The 19,108-nt window shown below is 40.7% G+C and overlaps 1 protein-coding gene across 1 annotated transcript; it reads left to right on the top strand.

Moving 5' to 3' along the window:
* Positions 1 to 968: 968 nt before the first annotated feature.
* Positions 969 to 15,117, top strand: CEP85L (centrosomal protein 85kDa-like; the record flags this gene model as incomplete). The annotated part of the gene is made up of 8 exons (XM_009704233.1): positions 969 to 1,157; positions 4,769 to 4,921; positions 5,201 to 5,355; positions 6,978 to 7,095; positions 7,394 to 7,444; positions 13,072 to 13,179; positions 13,562 to 13,775; positions 14,904 to 15,117. Coding segments are annotated over 8 exons (1,152 nt in total), but the record flags the coding sequence as incomplete, so codon positions are not given.
* Positions 15,118 to 19,108: the final 3,991 nt, after the last annotated feature.

Below are 19,108 nucleotides of genomic sequence, written 5' to 3'. Positions count from 1 at the left end.
TAGTATACCATAATACGCTTCAAATAAAGCAGGAGATGCATTCATCTTTCATAATACAGAGTTAAAAAAAGTTTATAATGCATTAGGACTTCTGTTTGATTTGTGTGCCTTCTATAAGATTAACTTAAAAATGCAAATCTCCTGTAATAGAGGTTTTAATCTCTTTTAATGCTTTGCTGAAAGAATGTTACTAGTTAAAAATACTTTCTGTATAATTTCTTTAAAGATACCAGTTTATGTTATTAAAAGAATTTTGGAACTGAAAGCCTAGTGGATACTTTTTTTTTCATCTCACATGCAGTTGATTTTCATTTTGTGCTTGTTTCTCTGTGGGCAGTAGAGGTAGAAGGGTAATATTGAACTGCATGAAACGGGAAGTGAGAAGGGTTTTGGCATACAGGACAGAAGGTGGGAGGCCTGCCTTCTGATTGTAGCTGTAGTCTCAGGCTTGTCCCCGTCCTGCACCGCAGGTGTGATAACTCTGAGGTTTGACTAGGACTAATGTTCTGGTTTAGAAGGATCTTGAGTCTGGAGCATCTCTTACTTTAGTACATTCATAGCCATTTTCATACATTTTTAGTACATTCATAGCTGGTTTTCTTCCTAGAGGATGGTATGATAATGCAGTGGCAGTGATTTGTTTTGAAAACACTTTTGTTTGGATTTTCAGGGGTTTCTTTTGGAAGAAAAGTCACACCTCTTCAATAAATCTGAGGGGAAAAGTGGCCTCACAATTTTCATTTGCATGGTTGTGAATGTAACAGTGTCCAACTTTATCTTTTTTTTATTTTGCTTCAGATTCCTGAAATACATGCTGTTACCATGTATTTTAATGTTTGAAAAACCAAACCCTACCCTTTCTGACAGTGGAACTGTCAGTGCAGCACAGCAGTGCAGAACTGTTTTCTGCTGTGTTGCTTAAGTATATGGTGATATGTGTGTGTGTTCATGTGTATGATTGTTTTATTTCTTTTTGTAAGCAACCACAGTATGAGAACACACCAGTGCAACCTCACGTTTCAGAACGATCAACATCCCACCTTGAGGAGCTTGAGCGAAAGATTGCAGCAGCTGAGAATAAGGAATTACAACTCACTGAATTTGTGAAACAAATTTCAAACAAATCTAGTGAGGAGAAAAAGAAGATGGAGGAGAAAGTAAGTGTGTCTCATGTTTAAAGGTTCCTTTTGATACTGTTAATAGCAGCATATGTTTTGTTTGCTAAAAAGCAATTTAGTATGTGGGTTGCTGAGCTATTTTCAAAAGGTAGCTAAACTATCTGTGATAAAAAAAAATTGATAGTGACTGTAGGTGTTGGCAATGGATAAATCTGAACTTGTAATGCATACATCCTAAAAAGCAATACTGGATGAAATGGCAATCATGATGACGGTTTTAACCAATATCACTTAAACTTGCTTTGAAGAAAAGCAGCCCAGCTCTAAGAATTCATGTGTTTGAAGTGTTTATTACAGTAAATAAGGTATCATTTAAAAACATAGAGTGTGAAAATGGAATCCCTATTTATGGTTTATAAATGTGGCCCTCATGCTTTGAGATGCACTTACCAACCTGTATGTGCCTACTCAGCGGGAGTGATTCTCTTGTAGCTTTGCTAGGATGTGCAGAGTAGACTTTAGTCTGAGACAAGGAAGGAGCTTAGATGGCTGTGTTCTTGGAACTGTCTTGACAAGGGGTTTCTTTGGAGGCTGAAGCAATACCCAGGGGTAGTTTTGAATATCCTGACAGCCTTCCTTTATTGCAGGCAGGAATGTGCCATTGACCAAGTGGTTCCTAATTGATGTTTTAGGGATACATTGTCACTGTTACCTTCTCTTCTTTGATCACCGGGCCTTACTATTGGGCTTAGATTCGTATTACTGCAGGCTAAAGGGGTAGGAGCAGTATGACACAGTGAAGTGGCAGGTAGGAAGACAAAGAAGAAAGCATAATTCATCTCAAATTCTGCCTTACTGTTTCCTATGAACCCTATTTTTCACTAAGGATAATGTTCAGGAAGGGCAGAAATTGGATGCTGCTGCTTTCTCCCGTCTCAGGTTTTACTGACTGTGTTCCTCCCTGTGTAGGAACTGCTGGTGTAGGTGGTGGGGACCTGTGCAGCAGTGCTTGTGCCAGCGGACAGTCTGCAGCTGGGAGCCTGCTCCACTGCACAGTCCTGATCCACCCCTTAGCACCCACCCATCTGTGCACTGAACAAAAGGCTCTCGAGGAGAGAAGGGGCAGGAAGGGAGAGCATGTGCCCTTCTGTTAGAGGGAAGACTGCAGACAAGAGGAAGGAGCTGTGCTGTGTTCCCGCAGGAATGTGGCAGGCTGGGAACCCAAGGAGCAGGCTGGTTGCTGGGCCTGGGGACAGCCATCTCGGGAGTTCCTCTGCTGTGCTCACAGGGAGAATAGCCCAGCACCCAAAGGGTGTTTTCCTTGTTCTTGCCCTACTGTAGACATCTGCTTATGGCTGCTGTTGGAGATGAGATATTGGGCCAGTAGGCCTCTTGTTCTGAAGCGCTGTGCCCATTCTAGCGTTAGGGTGGATGTACTTGATGCTTTCCTTTTGAGAAACTGCAGGCCCAGCAGAGATCAGAGGTGCTCTTTGTTCACCGCTGGCATCATGCTTCTCTTTGCCCCATGCAGATGTACCAAGCAGGGGAGTATTTGTACCACCTTGTGAATAATTCCGGTGCCTGAAGAGAAGGGTTTTTTCCCCTAGGCTCCGTGTGTAGTCAGTGTAGGACTGAGGTGATGGAGAGCTCTTTAATTGGCACTGAAATTTCAGAAGCCTGAAGAAGCTTCCCTGTTGTGGCTGGCTGTTGGTCGTGATAGCTCCTGACAGCTTCCTAGCTGAGGGAGCCTGCTCAGGTAGATACTGCAGTACTCTTCACCCATGTCCATGTCACGAATGCCTGGGTTCTTCCTTTTCCTTGTGCCAGGCATGAATGTGCCTCTTGGCAGCCCTCACTTTAGTTCTGAAGCATTTCATCTGGAAATTGGACTGCTGGGCTGGAAGTGCTTCAGTTCAGACACCCGTACCCTGCTGGGTGCTCCTTCTCCCTCTGCTATGGGTAATCGTGAAGGGCTCCTGTAAGGTACTGCTGATAGCTTGTGGTAGTGTTCTCCTGTATGATTTCTGTGGCCTTGCTTTTAATACTTAATTGCCAAAAGGTGAGAGCTTTCCTATTTTTTCATGCCCCAACAAAGTCGTCAGCAGTGTGTGTATGAAGAAGGAAACGAAAAAAAAATCCAAAGCTTGTTTTCCCCTCAGCAGAGTCAGCAAGAGTGAAGGGGAGGGGAACAACACCACCACAAAAACCCCACCAAAAAAACCCCAAACCCCAAAATTTTTTTCATCTCAGGTGACAGAAGGTGAAAAGAGTCCTCAGGGTGATGCTAGGGATTTAGAGAGGGCGGGAGGAATCCCAAGGCAAACACAGTAGCTGTTAGAAGGAGAGAGGTTGCAGGAGAGGAAATTCCCTATGGTGTATATGCAGGACAAGAATGTTGATTTAGAAACCATGTCATCTTTGTCACACAGGTAATGGAATATTCTGAGTGGTCAACTTGTCATCCTTAGTGGTGTGTGAGAAAGAAAGGGAAGGGATGCACTTAGCTAAGGGTCAGACTCCTGGCAATTCTTACTGTGCAACACTGGCTTACCTGGGCGTATTTGTATCGCAGCCTTAAGGCTTGGGGCGTGGGGGGGAGTAAGTGGTTCTGAAGCACATACTGTGGCACAAGGTCATGGTTGAGTTGCAGCTTTGCCTTACTGAATGTGGGATTTGCTTGGGCTTTGTCTAAGCAGCAACATTTTAAAGCGACTGGAAAGCTTTTTTCGGTTTTGAGATCGTGATAAAAGATACAAAGATTTCTGACCTTTTGGCAATTCTGAGTTTTGTGGCCCACATGGAAGGTTATCTCTGGAAAAAACTTTCCAGATATTACTGACTTAAACTTTTCAGTAGGCTTTATTACTGAGCTCTGACATTGACAGTGTCACACATTTATTTCTCAGTGAGATGGGTGTCTGTAGCACTGCAATAAAAGTACGTTTGGCATTTACTCTAGTGACAGGTGTTCGTTATCTGTGAATTACTACACTTTAGTTCAAGCAATAGAGATAAATTGGACTATGACTGGAAAATACTCGTTTTCCTGCCTGCCTTCCTGCTTTTTTGACCTATGTAATAAAGCAAAATAAGTACCAGGAATGCAAGCAAAGATAACACAATATAAAAAAACTTTTTGCAGGCTGATGGACAATTAAGATGCCTGTAGAAAAGGTGTTTAAGAAAGCCGCTGTTCTGTTCTGATGTCCTCTGATGTAATTGTCAGACTGCATCAAAGTTGGGGTTTTGGCTCTAGTTCTTGTTAAGTTCTTGTCCCTGTGTTTTAAGTTGTTTTTGTAGGCCAGAGGAAGAGGATGGACTAAAATACTGCCTGATCATTTGTTGCATATGAACATCTCAGTTGGTAAAAAAATTAAGAATACTTTAACTGTTGAACTGTTAGTGTTTTCAGTTCACAAGGCACATGGAGTGCTCTGGGCAGAGGTGAAGCGACTGGGATCTGAGGTCACTTGTGGGTCTATGACTTGGAGCTGCTGGGATTAATCATTCTTTGATTTTTTTTTTTTCTGCACTAACCAACCCTTTCATGCAACTGAGAGTACGATTCTTGAAGAGTGACCAGTCTCTGCTTCCAAAGCAGGTTTATTTTTCACTGTAATCATAAAACAAGTACTTTTACTCTCTTCTAGCTTAAAACTAGAGACCGATACATTAATAGCCTGAAAAAGAAATGCCAGAAGGAGTCTGAGCAAAACAAAGAAAAGCAAAGACGAATTGAAACCTTAGAAAAATACCTGGCGGATCTACCAACGCTGGATGATATAGAAGGCCAGACTAAACAGGTAAGGTAAAGGGAGTTTGTTTTATATTTTAAAAATGCAAGCAGGCTCCCTAGTATCTGTTGTCAAATCTTTTACTGTTTCACCGCATGTTTTTTTCCCCATCTGTTTAGGAAGAGAAGTATTTCAGTGTTTTAGAAAGCACTGTAGCTATTAGGGATTCTCATACCCAGAAAAGTGAAATGGGCCTAAAATTATACAGAAGGTAACTGCAAGGCTGTGGCCTGCCGCAAGGCCTTCTGCTAATGTGGCATCGTGTCTGACTAACGTAACCTGTGTTAGCTGCAAATTGTAGAAGAGAAGAACAAGCAACTTCAAGAAACTATGACTGAGTTAGAAAAGAAGCTTGGAGAGGCTCGATCGCAGTGCAGAGAGAGAGAGTTGCAACTGGTGTGTCAGAAGAAAAAAGAAAAAGAGCTCGTCACAACAGTACAGAGGTATGAACAGCTGCTTGGGCTGTGCCCTGAAACGGGTGTACTTTCCCATCTGATGTCAAGACCTAATGTTTATTTGCACTCTATCTATTACAATGCTAGTAATTTTTCATGGGATAAATACATTACTGTATAGAAAGGCAGTGTAATGCAATAGAAAATCCAACAAGATTTTTTATTTGTGTCAAGTTGTAAGTAATACCACAGAGAAGAGTCTGCCTAGGATGCTCTTTACTATCTTTCTTTAAAGATGTGGGACACCACTGAAATGGCATTGTAGGCTGCTGCCAGATAGAAGATAGAATAAACATGTGCAGCAAACGGGCATTGTATAGAAGCTGTCAGCACTCCTGTTTGATAACTAATCCTGTCATGAGCTGTGGAAAAGTTCCCTCAGTATTGACTGATGGGCGTAGCAGAGAAGGGTCAAAGATGTAAATGAATTGTAGCTGTTTCTTACCTTTTCACTGAGGGTGGGGGTGTTTACAGAGAGATTTAGCTGTAGCTAGTCTGCTGTCATTGAGCTTGCATAACTGTGAAAAGGCAAATGGGACGGATACCCATGAGAAGATTCCAGATGAGACATGGACACATTGTTACTGTGGTGTATTTTAGATCAGGGGAGCTACTTAAACACTTATTTTTAAAAAAAGAGGAGGGGGGGAAAGCAGGGGGAAATCACTTTTAATAATTTATGTGGATGTTACTACAGTTCACTGTCCCTCCATTGGGTAAAGGTGCATGCCACAGGAGTCTGAAAGTGTTTCCGTGATGAAAAGCAAGCTGGTTGGGACGCCTTGCCAGCCAAATTGTTGACGCATTGTTTCCATCTTACCAATGAAAGGCCTATTTTCTTCATGCACTCGTAATCTAGAGGGGGATCGTTTTGCCTTTTCTGAAAGCCTACAAATAGTTGAGGTAGCCTCTGGTTTCTAAATTAGACAGCAAGATTAACTCTAATAAAATGTATTTCCTTTCTGAGAGAAGGTGAGCAGGCAAAGGCACTAGCTACACCTAGGAGCTCGAGTTGAGCTGCAGAGGGTCTGAACGTCGTGCCCTCATGTGGGAGTAGCTGGCAGGAGTGGCTTTACGCTCCCCCTTGCAAGTCTCAGAGGACATGAAGGATAGGCCACCAGTACTCGGTGCAACCTCCCATTGGACTCCGCTTTGAGTTGTATGTGCCTCAGTGAGAGAGTCTGATTTTAAAGCTCCTGTAACTTAGAGAGGTTCGAAGACTCCTCTGACCTATGCTGGTGCTGGCTTTGCCTCCCACAGCAGCAGAGAGCAGCTGTGAACACCACAAAGGTTTTCTTTGCTCCTCTCTGCCCTCCCTCCCTACACTGTACTGCTGGAGCTGTGCCTTTTTAGAGATGCAGCATAGAATCTGGCCCATAAAACCATTCCTGCATGAATCTGTTCTTGTCAGTGCCACAGCAACTTCAGTAGTTTAGGATTTTTGCATCATTCGCCCACAGCTAGTTTGCTCATTTGTAAGCTGGATTCTGCTAGGTACAGTTTTACGGTTCTGGTTGGAAGATGGTGGAACTTTCTAATTTTTCACTAGAACACACAGCCCTTCTGGTTTCTGTCAGTGCACTTAATTTTTCTTTCATGTTGAATGGCAGTTTACAACAGAAAGTAGAAAAATGCCTGGAAGATGGTATTCGCCTTCCCATGCTGGACACAAAACAGCTTCAGAGTGAGAACGAATGTCTCAAAGAAAAGAGTGAGAAAGCCAGTAAGGTTAGTCTGCAAATGATCTCTTGGTGGCATCTTTAACCTCGAGTCCTGCATTTCTTTATTTAATTTAGAAACAAATATCTCACTAAAGAATTATGCATTTGTTGCTAGTTCAGATTTCTTTTCAATGCCTGTCTGTTTCCTGTTCTATCAGAGTTAAACTTTCTGTCTTGTCATTTACATTTTCAAAGATTCCATTTGAAATCTATGGCTACACACCTGTGAGCTGATTTTTTTTCTTTTTTTTAAAAAGGATCTGAAGAGATTGAAGTCTTTTAAATTACTCATTTTTATATTCTAGGTCATAGACAATCAACAAAATCAGATAGCTGGACTGATTTTAGACATGCAGGTAAGGAGGAGTTTATATTCTGTTGTTTACTCTGTACATTTTTAGTTCCTAGAGATAACATTATTAAAGTTGAATTTTATCCTTTTATCTTCCCAAATACAAGGCAAAAGTAGAAATGCCAAGAACTTAGTCTTACGGTCTGTAGTTGACGTGTGTTCTCTTGCAGGTTCATAATGTATTTGCTATTGATGTTTTTATGGTTTAGCACTTTGCTGGTACTCATCATAAAGTGAAAAACTGTTGCTATGTAGCGTCCTCATTCTGCTGGTCTAGTGGATGTCCTATCAGAACTGCCTGTGTCAAGTGTGAGGGATGCCTCTCTAAGTAACAGTGAAGCCTCGCATCCAACTTTGGGGTTCAGATGATCATCCAAAGTACAAAAAGTGATACTGATGAGGACCTTCACTGCTGAGGTCCTTAGACAGACACAGGTGCATTTCTAAACCATACTACTTCACATTTCACATTGTTTAAGCAGGTCCCTGTTCAGCTGGTTTCTGACACGTCACGCACTTAGATGCCTTAACTCTCTTGGCGGATCTTGGACACCTAGCTTGGAGCCAAGGATTTTTCAAGACAGCAGGGGTTGTCAACTAGGAGCCCGTTGCAGCTCTGTGGATCGGATTAACACATCAGGCTCTTGAGACTTGAAAGTTACTTAGTGACCGGTGTTTGTTGTGGAGAAGAGGAAACATTATATAGGTTATGGGGAGGAAGGTATGACTTGCTCTAGAAAAAGCTGAGCATTTAAAAAACCAAACAAACATCTGTTTTCAGCAACTACTGAAGCCAGATTCAATAAATTCTAGTTTCTGCATTCTTCTTCTAGACTGGCATTTGTCTCCACATTTTTTGCTTCCTTGATCTCTAGAGAGACTGAAATTACAGGTTTGTCCCTTGAGGATGAAGAAGGTGCTTCTGCTTTGGCTCTGTGTACGTTAGGTTTGGAAGAACAACCAAATGGTAGTAAACAACCAGCTGAATGTCTGCTCCTTCTCAAGTGGAAAGGAGCACCCTATGGAGCTAGAATCCAAATAATGAAGAGACACAAAATTGCTTGCATAACACTAGCTAAGAGAACGTGCTTTCTTATTTCCACTTTGCACACTGGAGCCAAGTTTGCTTATTTGTAGCTGTTGAAAGTAAGTTGTCTTCCACCATTAAACTGCTTCCATTCACTACCATGCAGGTAAATACCAGGCTTGATTCCTGTCGACAGCCATATTTTTGCTTTATTAAATTACAGTGTATTATATACATCTGTAGAGGAGCAGAGGGGCATTTAAGTTGCAATGTAACATATGTCTGTTAACTGAAAAGCAAAATCAATCTTAAGCTTCTCTAGTTTGAAGAAGATAAAATTTATCAAATTGAGATGTTTTTGTGGAGCAGCCTGTTATAGGCAAAAATGGTGACACAGGCAAATGCCGTTTTGGATATTTCATAATTAAAAAGCTCAAATTGAACTCTGTAACCTTTCTGAGGTTCTCTGTCCCTCTTTGTAGTTTAGTTAAGATTATTTACATAAATACTAAGTGTAAATGCTTTGCTTGTAAGAGATAGGCACAACTTGCCTAAATGTATTATCATCAACCTAAATTTTTTCATATTTCCTAAATTTTCTCATCTTTTTCTCATGACCACTTTTATCTTGAGACTAGTGATCTTTGAGCATGTTTACACAGATGGCTGTTTTGTGTGCTTAGTCTGAAGTGACTTTAGGGAGCTGAGACTGGGAAATGCTGAGTAGTTGTGACAGTCTGTGAACAGAGTAGTGTTCTGTTCTCCATGACTTTCTCTTACTTTTCCTCTTTTGAGGTATTTTATATAAGGACAGAAAATAAGATTTGAAAATGATGTTAGCGGTCAGATTGTAGACTACAGCAGCTTCTTTGTATCCTTGACCTCCCTGGCCTTCCACCTTTATTCCCTGGGAAACATTGAAAATTAGTTCATTAGAAACTGAAATCCATTATCAACGCAGATACACAATTTATCTTCTGCTCAGAAGATCTCATTTTATTCCCTGTCTTCTGCCACAGTGTAAACTTATGCTTGAGGATGTATTTCAGTTCATTGTTTTTAACTTGCAAGCTGAAAACAAAGAAATTCTGTTTCAGGCGGCAGTGTATAAAGCAGTACTAGTTTCTGTTTGCTCGTAATTGTGGTAGAATGATTTTGATCTTCCTTGTATGGTTTTGCTTCGTTGATTTGTTCTCCTGAGTGTGAGGGATTAAAATTCTGGTTGGTCTTGACAAGATGTCATGCTGCATATATAGTACATCTTCAGAAAGAGAAAAATTGTGTAAGAGAGTGGTGTTTAAAAAAATCCGTATTTACATGATTAGTTTAGATGCACAAAATTAATATTTTTGGGTACAAAAAAAGACAGTAGAAGTAAGTCAGATTGTACGGTGCCTGTGTTGCCCAAAGTACATCTGTCAGTCCTGTCAGTCACAATAAACCCAAACTGTGCCAGGCTGGGAGTAATGCCGCCAAATGGTAACTTTGGAAAGCATATGGAAAAATTAAGGGTGAAGTACGGAGGACTCATAGCACTATGAGCAACTGGGAAGTCATAGCACTGTGGGCTCAGCCAAGCTGGTGAGCAGGTGTGCTTTTTCTGAGGTTTAAGATTAGGGTAGCAGAGAATGATAGATATTAGGTGTATCTTTCAGAGATAAACACTGTTTTCCACTTCTAGTAGTTCCCATGAAACGAAGCACTCATGAGCTGAACGTGTGCACATTATTTGGAATATTCCAGAAGGGTTTTTTTGAGTAGTTTGCACAGTCATGTAAATTTAATGGCAGATGTAGTTCTGAAAATAGGCTGGGGAAGGTGATATTTCTGAACCTGTCTTCCTCACCACCTACTCACTCTCAGGAAGGCTGCACAGTCAAACCTCTAATGTCTGGCGTTGTCACGAACATGAAACATGTAAGTGGTAGTACTAATGTGTGTGTTGTAACTGGGGCTCTGGGTGTCCTTGAACTTGTTCATCATCAAAGACTATTAAAGTTTGAAGATACTTGGAAGCTGGGAAGGTGTTTTGGGCACCTCCGTTGTACAGTTCTCCTCCTCCTTCCTGAGCATCTTATGTTTGGCTGCTGTCATAGACAGAGCTAGAGGGACCTTCAGTCTGACCCAATATGGCCATTTTTCTCAGTAGATAATGTTAAAAAAACCTAAAGACGACAGTTCAACACCACTGCAGGTTCTGCTCATCTGCAGGCACGACAAAGGAAATGCCTGAAGCAGAGCTATTTCCTGCTCGCTCTGGTTTCCTTTGACACAGGGCCGGGCCCGCTTTCTTCCTCCCCTTCCTCCCACTGGAGTGGGAAGCTGTGCTTTCTCGCACAGCTTATCTGTAGGATGCACGTTGTTACTTCACCACTTCCTTTTGAGGGGCATGGTGTGGGTGAACAGAGAAGCAGGTCAAGTGTGTGAAAATGCCTTTAAAAAACAGGTAGTCATTTCTGGGTTCTGCCTGCTGATTCTTACGACTTACATGAAAATGAAGTGTGGGGTTTTTTAGTCCATGTTAAGTGTTTAAATTTTAGAACCGTTGTTTTCCAGTTTTGCAAAGGGTATGACAAAGTATTGGCTTCTCTCACTGCTTGTGCAGTGTTGGGCTGAATGCACTGGGAAATTTTGTCAAGGCTGCACACCTCCCGTGAGTGGCCAGGCCATTAAAAACTCTGCTCAGTGTCGGCCCTGCCTTTTATTACTCCCTGCCTTCTTGTCAACACTAATAATTCTTATAGCTGGCAAGTGAATTAAATAGCTTCTTGTCCACCCTGTAGGCCACAGACATGGTAAAGGGCAGGTCTGTATATAGACATAGTCTCTGATGTGCTACAGTCCTCAGTACTGGTACCCTGAAAGTTCTGTTCTTCATGTATCTTAGGAGCAACTCTCACAAGAGTAAATTTGGCTTCTGTTCTAAAGCTAAATTGTTTTCCTAAGAGCCCCAAACCAACATACCTTGACACAATTTGCTGTGGTTCTGTCAAGTGGGGAGCTTGGGGTTTTTTCTGCCTTTGATTAAGCTTGCAAAGTCATAATGCAGCAAATTAAACATATCTTTTACTAAAGAGTGACTTTGATCTTCCTATAGCATTTTGTTTAAGCTACCATATAGAATTCCCTGTGAGAGAATTCTCTGCTTTAGAAGAAGAATCTTTAGGATTGTTCCTACAGAGATTCAGGAAAAAATATTCTTCTGGGACAGTGTCATTCCATAAATTGAGAGCCATTGGTTTGTGTAATGCTCCTTCTCCTCCCCCCATCATGGTCTCTGGTTCCACTCTGTGGAAGGTTACAATCAAACCTATGCCAAGACGTGCACTGTTGTTACCAGTGCTCCAACTGTATTTTGAGCATGATGGAATCGAATTTGCATCTTATAATTGAAATTGGGCGACAGGTTTTACATATCAACGTGCCGAGCTAGGGATGGAGAGGACCCTTTATATGCACTGTGCTAGCAAAGCACTGGATTTGTGAATTACACCATTAATGACAAAAGAGAATTTTTTTTTTTTCTTCATGAAAGCTGAAGAGATCTCTCTGTTTTAAAGCATCAGCAGTTTATATAATTGTTATTCATTGTTATCAGTATTCAGGTAAGATAGTTTGAATATTTGCCAGATGACTTTGAAAGACATATCTACAGATCTAAAAGCCAACTTGTGGAATAAATATGAGTGCTTTTAAAAACAAAGACACCTGTGGTCATGCTGAATTGATGCCAAAAAAATCCACTTTGGCAATATCTCATGATTTCCGAGTTTAAACTCTGTAGGTGAAAACTGAGGAATTAACAGCAGCTGATTCCGTGTTGCAGCGGTTGTTTGTTTGTTGGTGCTTGCCACTGATCTGGAAGTCAGTCATGGAAAGCTCCAATGCTTAAGTACAACAGCATCCTAGAAATTTGCTGTTTACATTACTGAAAACAGTAATTATTGTATCAGAAAAATGACACTATAAACTACAAATAATTTACTTTTTTGCTTGCAGTTGTTTTTTCAGCACAGTAGGGTTATACAGACTGTTTTATTTTATCTTGTGTGTGAATGGTTTTAAAGAGGTTGCTGCTCTGTATCAACTGTCAAAGGCTTTCTTTTCAACTGTATAGAAGGTGAGGTGAATTCTGTGTTACAAAAGGCTGTAGGAAGTCCTGCCATAGTCTTTGTGGGGAGTAGAGGATGAAAAAAAATCTTCAGTTACAACTTGGAATTGCACAAATGAAGCAGTTGTCATTAATCTGCTGCTTATGTCAAGTGAAGTTGGTTAGAATAAACAATATTGTGTGGTTATTTTAGACTTCATGCATTCCATATTGGAGTAAGGTTTTGCATACATATGATCTTTTTGTTTCTAAATAGCTACTGCTTATTTAAAGGGTTTCAGTTATACTTGGAATAGCTGTGTTTGTGTACGGAGAGCTGTTGGCGTCCAGCTGAATATTACCAGGTGGAACATGGTAGAAAATAAAAAACGAAGAACTAATACAAAAGCAATAAATAATTGAAGCTTAGAAAATTACTGAGGATGCATTTTTGTCAGTGCTAATATAAAGTATGAAAAATTAAAATCATTACCTGTATTTTCATTCACTTTAGTCTATGCAAGAGAAGCTTTTGCAAGAAAAGCTGCTAGTTCGGAAGATGACAAATGAGCTTGAAGAAAAAGAAAGGAGTATAGAGCAGTTAAATAAAACTCACTCTGAAGTAAGTAAAAACTCCAGTAACCCAACTCCTGACCACACCAGCTGGGAAGAACCTTATAGAATGATTATAAGATCCTATAATGGGGCTTTATGAGCTTAGTTACATACTTGACTGTGCTGGCTGCCCTGCAGGCATACAATAGATACTATCCCTACCTTAAGAAGGGAGAACTTCTGGGGTGAAGGCCACTGAGCAATGGTAACATGAAACAGACAGCCATGTAAAAGCTGTCTATCTGCCATGCTTTGGAGGGGTACAGAAATACTGATATATATGTATGGAAATTAATTATTTATATTATTTGTGGTTTGAAACAGGAAACTTGCTACAGTGCATGCTGCAGACTAACTCTCCCCTTTTTCCCCACGTGCTTTTTGCAAAGAACCAAAGACTGATGGAAGAGAACGCCTACCTGAAGGAGCAGATGCGGCAGGTGGAGCAGTCCAGGCAGCCAGTATCCGAGAAGATGCCTATAGCAGACCAGTTGTTCAAGGAAATGTCCCATTGCTTGTTTGACTTGAAAGCACTGTGCAGTATTCTTACCCAGAGAGCTCAGGGCAAGGAGCCTAACCTTTCCTTACTGCTGGGAATCAGATGTAAGTAGTGTTGTCATTCCAGTGCTTAATAGTGTTTTAACACAGAGGAATAACAGTTTAGCTAAGTGGTGCTCGAACTTGCTAGCTGGACAGGCCAGTGTCCCCCTTGCTGTGCAACTGGAGCAGTTGTGTGTGAACTGTGCTCCTGGAGCTCTCTGGAAATGCTGGGCTTTTAGTGCACCTGGGCCACTAAATGCATATGACTGCAGAGGTCCTTGCTGAGTCAGGAGAGCAGGTAGCTGGCTCTTCATATGGACCCAATCATGGAGATGTTCACCCCACTGGAAAAGAAAGATGTGTAGCCAGTTGTCCATCCCTCCTGAGACATGCTGCAGTCACCCTGAGGGTTAATGGATGCATTTTTGTCAAACATATTCTGCCCTATAAACTCATTATGAGAGAGGTGAGGTGTAAGCAGGCCTGGTGTGGCTACATCATGTGTTTTTAAAGCCTTTGGGGCTTTGAAACAAGCTGAACAAACAATTACATTTTTTTGACCTGAATGTATCATATCCTGTTTTTTTCTGATTGTTAATTAGAATTAGTCAGATAGACTCATTGCTGAACTCAACCGTCAGCAAGGTAGAAAGGTAAAACTTTAGTGTCCTGTGCAGCAAGGGCTACTACAGACCACATAGACTCATCTGTGCTGTAAGCCCCTGGAGTACAGGGGATGCAGCGTATGCCAATCTCAAAGTCCATGAGACCATCAACAGCCAGCAGGATGAATAGTGCAACCTGTCAGTAGTACTGTCTCATCGTCTGATGTGGCCTCATTTCCCAAGCCCTCCTATCCCTCTTTTTTGAGTGGCTATAGAAACCTCTGAAAGCTCTAGGAAATGACTGTTCTACCCAGTTTTTTCACTGCTGTTGAGAACCATCAGACTATAGCAAATCTAGATCTTGCTGCAAACAGAAAAGCACATCTTTCAGAGAAGCACTGATAGGCTCTGAATTGACTTGAAGTTCACATGGTACCACATTTTGTTGACTTTTCATCATAGTAAAGCATGATTTGTCTTGATGTAATTAGAGTGACCTCCCCCTTTTTTGAAAGGGGACTGACTAGTTGAAGTATTCACAGAGCACAGTTGCTAGAGCTTTAACCTTGGGTGTTGTTTTTCATAGCGCTGAGCTGTTCAGCTGAAGAGAACGAAAATTACCACAGCACAGAAACCCTTTCGAAGAAGCTCTTGGACGTTTGTCAGTTACGAAAGGATATTGATGAATTAAGGACTATAATGTCGGACCGTTACGCTCAGGACATGGGGGACAATTGCATTACTCAATGACAGCATTTCATTAGTAGCAAATGACTTATTAAATGCTGCTGTGTCACAGGTCTTTGCATTTCTATTAAGGAGCCATATTGGAAGACTGCAAATAGTGCCGCATGTGCATCTCTCTGAGGATTGTACGTATTTAATCTCGGGAGTCTGGTGGGGAGGGGAGAGTTATCGTTTGAACAGAGTGGTACAAACTGCAAGAAATCTTTTCTCCAAACTACTGAATGTAGGAACAAGCTGTGAAGAATGATTCAGTTGGATACTCTGTTTCCTTCATTAGGGCTCATTTTACTACTTCACCTCGTTTCTGGAATCGGAGCGTCAAGACAGCTGTGCTGCTGCTACTCTCGAGGGTTTGTGTGGCATTATCTATGTTCTGAAATTAGAGCAGAGGGTCAAAGGACCTGTAGCTGTATGTGGTGAAGCTAGAGCCTTCTGCAACTGCACTTCACTCTAAGAATTGCAATTGGAACAATTTTGGAGCACTCTAAAAAGTAGTTGCTCTTCAAGTTGCCTAAAAAATTTGATAGAGGAAAGATACTGTTTTTAGTAATGGATGTCTAGGTGGTTTGCTCAATAGCGGAAGAAAAATAAGTTTTAACTCCTTTATGCAAATGAAGTCCATAAAATATAGTGCTAGCAAATTGTTTTAAGCACTCTGACATTGCTGTAAGAAGTTTCAGTAACACGAAGTCTGTGACAAACCCAGAGAAGCAGGAAGGCATGAAACTGCAGCATAGTACGTGATTGTCAGGAGGAAAAAGAAAAAAATAAATAGACTGCATTTTAGTGTTTGTACTATAGTTGTTTTTCCCTTAGGTCATCTCCATTTTAAAATGTGGCTGGTCTGTGTTCCATCCCTGAAGGCTTCTGAGGTTGTGAACCACCTCAGCCGTTCTTTACGACAGCTACAAAACGGGTGTTTGGCATTTGGCAAAATCAGGGCTCAGAACAGAAAGTTTCCGCTTAGCAGTATTAAGTAGTCGGTTATGTGAGGACTGCAAAATTTTCCACATTGTTTGGGAATTCTTGATTTCTCCATTTATGTAGGAAGCAATTAGATTTAAAGAATAAGGTGATGTTCCATAGTATGTTCAGTGAGTGTCACTTGGCAGTGCTGTTTCATTCCCGTGGGACAGATGACATATCAATGCTGCTGATTTCCTGGAACATTACTGCAAGTTAGTTACACAGTTATGCATGGTGTAAAACAGTATTTAACTGAAGGAAACAAAAACTTACAAAGAGCAAAACCACTCTCAAATCACACTGTTAAGAAAATACATGAGCATGAGTTACATACATGGTAGCAAAAGAAATGACTAAGGTGCAAGTCAGTCTCCTGACCTGTAGTGTGGGTAACAGCAGAAATCTCTTAGAAAGCTTAGCGGTTAGAACCAAGGAAATTCTAGGGTAACATTTTTATGGCAAAAGTGTTAGTATCTTCAGTTTTCTGATTATATTTGTGTTAAAATGGCATAGCAATGTAGACTGGTGACCAGTTTTAACTTGATGTTTTGCTTTCTCTTTATTGTTAAACAGTTATCGTTAATGTTGGTTTTATAATTTAGTGATTTCAATTTTTTTAGCTATATGGACTTATTTATTTGACAGTTTTCTCTATCCTGAACCTACACATGGACTGATTTGTGGAATATAATGTTGCTATTTATATTATTGCTACATGGTGTTGTCAGATAGATTAATCTGACTGGTTCAGCTCCTGTGAGCACTAAAACAGTATCTAGATGAAATCTCAAATGAAATTGCTGGGTGTCTCTATTTCAAGGTAAAAAACGAGGCCATTTTATTTTAAATTTCTATGCCCTTTCTGTAGGTTTGACAGTGTACTTCTATGCTAGTGCAAAACTGAAAACAAGGATCTTTGCACAAATGGGCTTGTGCAGTTTCCCGTGCCTCTGGCAGTATTGGCTTTTGTCACTAGGGCCTCAGCTTGTTCCTTTGGTCTAGTTCGTTGGTTTTGGCCCTGCAATAAAGTAACAGTCTCCAGTTTATGGCATCTGTCTCGTATCTGAATTCAACAATAGCATTTCAGATAATGAAGTAGATGCGTTAGGGAGAGAGGAAACGCCTAAGTTGTGTGTTATTGTTTCCTTAGATGGAAATGTTGTACCGATTAAAAAATTAACCAAGCAACACATTTTTCTAAATTTGGTGGAAATAACAAGGAGTTGTAATAGAGCGATCAGAGAGGAGCAGGAGATGTTTTGAGTCACTTTGAACTATTAAGCTGGTCACTTGGCTGGTGTGCCTCCACTGTCCCTCCTGTTAAATAGTGATACTATACTGCAGAGTTGAGATCAGCAATTTATATTTCAAAGCACTTCAGGAGCTTTTGTGCTCTTCAAGTATTATTTGAAAGTCCCTCAGGAAGGAGGTCCTATTTTATTTGTAATACGTTGATTGCAGTGCTGTAATCTTGCATTGTAATGTTTTTATTACAGCACCTGTAATATTTATGTTGACTTTAAAGCACTTGATTTTAAAAAACCCTGAGTTTATCTGCCTCAGTCAAATTAAAGTAGGGAGGTAAATGATGGATGTATGAGCCAAAGATGCAGACTACCAGTTGACAGTCTACAGTGATACAGTATTTTGCTTTGATTTCTTAAAATTTGGCCTGTTGTAGTAGTAGCGATTACTATATATGCATCAGTTTACGGATGCTTCTAAATGGAATAAGCTTTGTCTAAGATATGCATGATTGTTTAATTGGTTAAAATGTAGTGTGTGTGGTCTCATTCAGCGTATTTAATACAGAGTTGATTAATGAATGTTAACATTGGAATTGCTTAGATTTAGTCATGACAACTTTTTGCTGTAGCTATTAGACAATCTCAAGGGCTGAAAAACAACCGCTAATGAATGGATACTGTAGCGTTCTGACTGTCAGCAAATTTGTACAGTAATTCTTTGTATAGTTTCAGATTGAATTTATACAATCCTTTAGAAGATATTTACAGTAACTACTGTATTCAAGAATGTATTTTGAAAAAGACTTGGAAAGTAACAGTCTTCGGACAAGCTATAGATGATGCTATGTATTTACTATATAGAGGTAACGCAGCTCAGTTGTGTAAATGTGATTTAGGTTGCTAGCCTCTGCTGTGCAGCTTTGTAGTGTGATAGTTGTGTGAAATTGTGGAGATTGCTGTAACCAGCCACTCGGACTCCAGCATTTGAAACTGCCGATGGCCATGAAGTCATTACAAGAGCTGAAACTTCGTCCTTTTCACGTCAAAAGGTTTCCTTCCTTCCTTTACCCTTGCTGCACGCCTTTTGTTTCGAACATTTTTTTGGACGTTTTGCTTGCAGAGTAAGAGCACCAGGGGAGAAAGCAAGCAAACCCCTTCCTCCACGACCCGCTGCCCTAGCACGGGCAGTGATGGCACACTGCAGTCTCTCCACGTGGGCATAACTTGCTCCAGTTTTCCTTGTCCTTATCAGTGATGTTAGGCAGGCGGAGTTGGAGGTTTAATTGGGCTCTTCTCATCGATGTGATGAGTTCTGTCATGTCTAGGGGAAAGATCTTCTGCATTATTAGACTACAAATGAATCAATGGTTATTATCTAAAGGGATGATTTATTCTGATAGCTCATTAGCAATATTAATTCCACAGCTGCATACCTTTGTGCCTTTCTTGCCTAAAGTTAAGTGTATATTCCCCCTGAACTTTAGATAAGTTGTTAAGATCCTGATATCTGCACCTTGTTTTCTTCTTACCTGCCGTATTTTGTTTAAAAGCTTTTCTAGCAAGAACTCTCGCATAATGTCTAGAAACAGAAGTACTTAAACTAGGTACTAGGTGTACGCTTTGAATGTTAGGCTTGTCGTAGTATGCAGCTTTTTTGAATATGAAGCGTGAGCAGGAAACTCAAATCATAATGTGTTTATTTTGTGTATATTAAATACAGTATATCATTAGTTCAGTGGGGAGGAGTGTCTGAAGCTATCTTTTAAAAGCACAGCTGACATATGTACTGGATCAGTCCCTGAAGACTGGTAGTTTTTGTAAATTGGGGTCA

The sequence above is a fragment of the Cariama cristata genome, unplaced genomic scaffold (assembly GCF_000690535.1).
Source record: "Cariama cristata isolate BGI_N322 unplaced genomic scaffold, ASM69053v1 scaffold3977, whole genome shotgun sequence".
In the NCBI taxonomy this organism is placed as follows: Eukaryota; Metazoa; Chordata; class Aves; order Cariamiformes; family Cariamidae; genus Cariama; species Cariama cristata.
This window is presented reverse-complemented; position numbering and strand designations above follow the sequence as displayed.